At 62.2% G+C, this 3500-nt stretch overlaps 1 protein-coding gene across 1 annotated transcript in view; it reads right to left on the reverse strand.

Annotated features, from left to right (window-relative positions):
- Window positions 1-29: 29 nt before the first annotated feature.
- LOC110391165 (ribosome biogenesis protein bop1-like) overlaps window positions 30-3500 on the reverse strand; it is a 9082-nt gene continuing 5611 nt past the window's right edge. The window contains exon 3 of the mRNA XM_021382924.1: window positions 30-532. Within this exon, the coding sequence (XP_021238599.1) occupies window positions 380-532 (153 nt within the window). The 3' untranslated portion in view covers window positions 30-379. The remainder of the gene's footprint in view (window positions 533-3500) is intronic.

Consider the following 3500-nt stretch of genomic DNA (forward strand, 5'->3'; position numbering starts at 1 on the left):
GCCAGACCGAACGCCCCCGCGGCACTTGGCGCTCGCCCCATCCCGACCCCCGGGCTCCGCAGGAGCAGCTGATTTGCGCCAATCGCGTTAATTGATTTAGCAGACGATTAAGAAAAGCAATGAAGTTGGTCTGGAACAAACAAAGCCAAGGAGCGCTCTGTGGCCCGGATCCTGCTGCCTTTTGCACAACCAGTTTCCAACCTGCGGCGCCAGGCACCACGAGCACTGCGCTCTGCCACCAGCCCCCCCAGCCCCGCTGGGTGCCAGCAGCGAGCTGCAGGGTGGGCAGCCCCCCCGTCAGACCCAACGCTCTTTGACCAACGTCCCTCTTTTGGCATTTGCACAGAAGGCAACACAGTGGGAAATCAATCCACCTCCCCTACGTTGTATCCACACGTATCAAGCTGGCAGCGGGTCCTACCTCCTCATCCGAGCTGTCCTCCGCGTACTCATCCGGAGCGCTCAGACCCTCGCTGTCCTTTGGAGAGGGATCAGCCCCCAGAGCTTTGCTCTTCCTGGGAGCCCCTTTGACCTGAAAGAGAAGAAAACAGCTTAGCGCAGTCCCGCCACGTGAACCTTCGTGCTTTCGGGTTCGCGCCGCGCAGCGCTCACGGCTCCTCGGGGACGGCGCATTAGAGGGAAGGAAGGAAGGAAAGAAAGGGCTCATTAAGCACCGCGCACTTCTGCTCATCTGGGACCGTGAAGACAGAAAGTCCATCAGCCCCCGCCTGAGGACGGGCTGCCGAGCCGCGCTCTGACAGCTGCTCAGCTCGCCGCGCCGCATTCCCACTCAGCGCGCTCACAATCCTTCCTGTCTCGGCTGCTTCCCCATCCCGGCCGCGTCCAGAGCGGATCTCAGGGCTCTGCAGAGCCCCTCTGCTCCCGGCAGCTCAGTGCCCCCCGATGAACCCGGGGGCAACAGCCCCGAATTGTGGGAGTGCACAGACAGAACGACCCGCAAGGTGCGCGCACGGTGCTGCCAGCGGCCGGGAGGTATGAGCGCACAGAAGCTCTGTGAATGCAGATTGTGGAAAAACGGATGCTGGGAAGGGTTTTTGGAGGTCCCTGCTCCAGCACGGGCAGCTTCCAGGCTCCATCTGGGCGCTGAGCACCGCATTTGGTCACACAGTCATGCTCCCGTGTCTCTGGGGATGGAGACCTCACTGCTCTGAAGTCCACTAGGACAAGAGCTCCCTGCTCACCTCCATCCAGGGCTCTCCCTTCTGCTCCGTGCCTCTTGTCCCCGGGCAGGACAACAGCCTGGCTGCCTCTCCCTGCCAGCTCAGCCCTCGTGCCCTCTGCTCCTGCACCAAACCGGGTCCCCACATGGACCCAGCACACGGATGGGTCTCAGGAGCATCACACCGAGGTGCCAGCCCCATCCCTGTTGGCGTGCTCTCACTGTGCTTTTGCCCATCGGCCCAACACGAGGTTGGTGCGGCCGTGGACACCTGCAGCCCCCCAGTCCCCCTCTCCTGAGCTGCTCCTGTGCACTCAGCCCCACTGCTCAGGTTTGTTCTGAGCCCAGTATGGGATACTCTGCCTCTGAGCTCCCCCAGCCCTTCCCTGCACTGCTCCAGCTGCTCCCCACAGCTTGGACTAGATATTCGGAAAAAATCCTTTACTGTGAGGGCAGTGAGACACTGGAGCAGGTTGCCCAGCGAGGCTGTGGATGCCCCCTCCCTGGAGACGTTCAAGGCCAGGCTGGATGGGGCTGCGAGCTACCAGGGCTGCTGGGAGGTGTCCCTGCCCACAGCAGCGGGGTGCAACTAGGGGATATTTAAGGTCCCTTCCAACCCAAACCATTCCACGATTCTATGATTGATGACTCTACGATGATTCTATGATCGCAGGTACGCACAGACCCAGCAGAACCTCCCCCCACGTGGCAGCACAAGTGCAGGATGGGCACAAGGGCTGCTTTGCCCTGCCCCATGCAAAGGTCCCTTCCTGCAGACGGGCCCTGGCTCCGACGGAGCGCTGGAGACGGGTGCACAAAGCGCTGGGGATCAGCGGAGCAGAGCACACAGCGATCTCAGCTGCCAACCCAAAACCACAAAGGCGTTTCAATGGACTGAGGGCACCGGTGGGGCGGCGTGGGATCAACCTCACCCCAGGAGCCGCGAGCAGCCTCTCCGCCCGAGCTCACTGCGCTTCTTTATTCCATCCTCCATTTTTCTGCATTTGCTTTCCGTTCTCCATTTCCATTCCAGGCCAGCACCCGCACCGGGCAGGACACCTCCGGCAGCAGCACGGAGCTCGGGGCCACGGCACGGAGAACCCTTCCCCACAGCGCTGGGACGGCCCTGAGCGCCGCGTGGGTGCGAGGAGACGGCAGCTCCTTCCCTGGAAAAGAGATTCGCTCCCCCACCGGCGGGGCGGGGGGGCGGGGGGGGACGGGGACCCTGGTGAGATCGGGTTTACGGGAGGATTCGGTGGAATAATCGGAAAACCAGCCCCAGCAACGTCCCTCGCGGGAGCCGTAAAGTCCGCGCAGTGTGCGATCACCTTCTGCTGCGCGCACGGCAGCGCGGGGAGAGGGGTGGGAGAGCGCCTGGAAAATCCCGGCCCGGCAAGAGGATGAGATTACTGCAAAAACAAAGGGCTTTATTAAAAAATTTGAAAAAATAAAAAGGGAGATTGGAGATAAGTTTTTCTCCAGGCGTTTGGCGCTGCAGCGGCTTTGGCCGCGAGTTTCCATCTCTCCCTCTCTCTTTCCCCCCCCCTTCTCCCCTCACCGCGATGCGCTGTGGTTCTGTGGGGGCCCCCCCAGCACAGGCCTGCATCCAAGAGCTCTGCCCCACTCTGTGCTGTCGGGGTGGGCACAGAAGGACCCCCCCCGAGCATGGCACAAAGGCAGAAGCGGTCCAGAGCCCTGCAAGGAGCTCTCCACTCCCTGCACCGTGCTATAGCTGACACCTGGGGGACGACAAACCCGCACTAATTGACCCCAAAAATTCATCCGAAGCAGACGGAGGGGCTCCACTTGCTCCAGGCGCACTGCAGTGCTCCCTGCTCCCCCCGGTACGCTCCCGGTGCTGGCAGATCCCTGCAGCAGGGATGGTTCCACCAGAGGGCGGCAAGCGGGGCGGACCCACTGCCAAATCCAACAAAACAAACCCCAAACGCTGCCCCTGCGCCAGGGCACGGCCACGGCTCGGGGATGGGGGCACAGAGCCGCGTCCCAGCGGGTTGGGATGCTGCCCAGGGATACGGGGGGTCACAATCCCCAGAGGTGTCCAAGAAATGTGGAGGCGTGGCACTGGGGGACACGGTCAGGGGGCAATATTGGTGTGCCCGCAGTTTGCTGGTGAACCCCAAGCTGAGCGGTGTGGATGATCCAACAGAAGGAAGGGACGGCATCCAGAGGGACCTGGGGGGGCCCATGCGAACACAGGGAGGTTCAATAAGGCCAAGTGCGTGGTGCTGGGTCGGGGAAATCCCAGATTTGGGAACAGAGTGGGAGAGGAGCTCACGGAGAGCAGCCCTGAGGGAAGGAC

This window comes from Numida meleagris, unplaced genomic scaffold (assembly GCF_002078875.1).
Source record: "Numida meleagris isolate 19003 breed g44 Domestic line unplaced genomic scaffold, NumMel1.0 unplaced_Scaffold312, whole genome shotgun sequence".
Taxonomy (NCBI): domain Eukaryota; kingdom Metazoa; phylum Chordata; class Aves; order Galliformes; family Numididae; genus Numida; species Numida meleagris.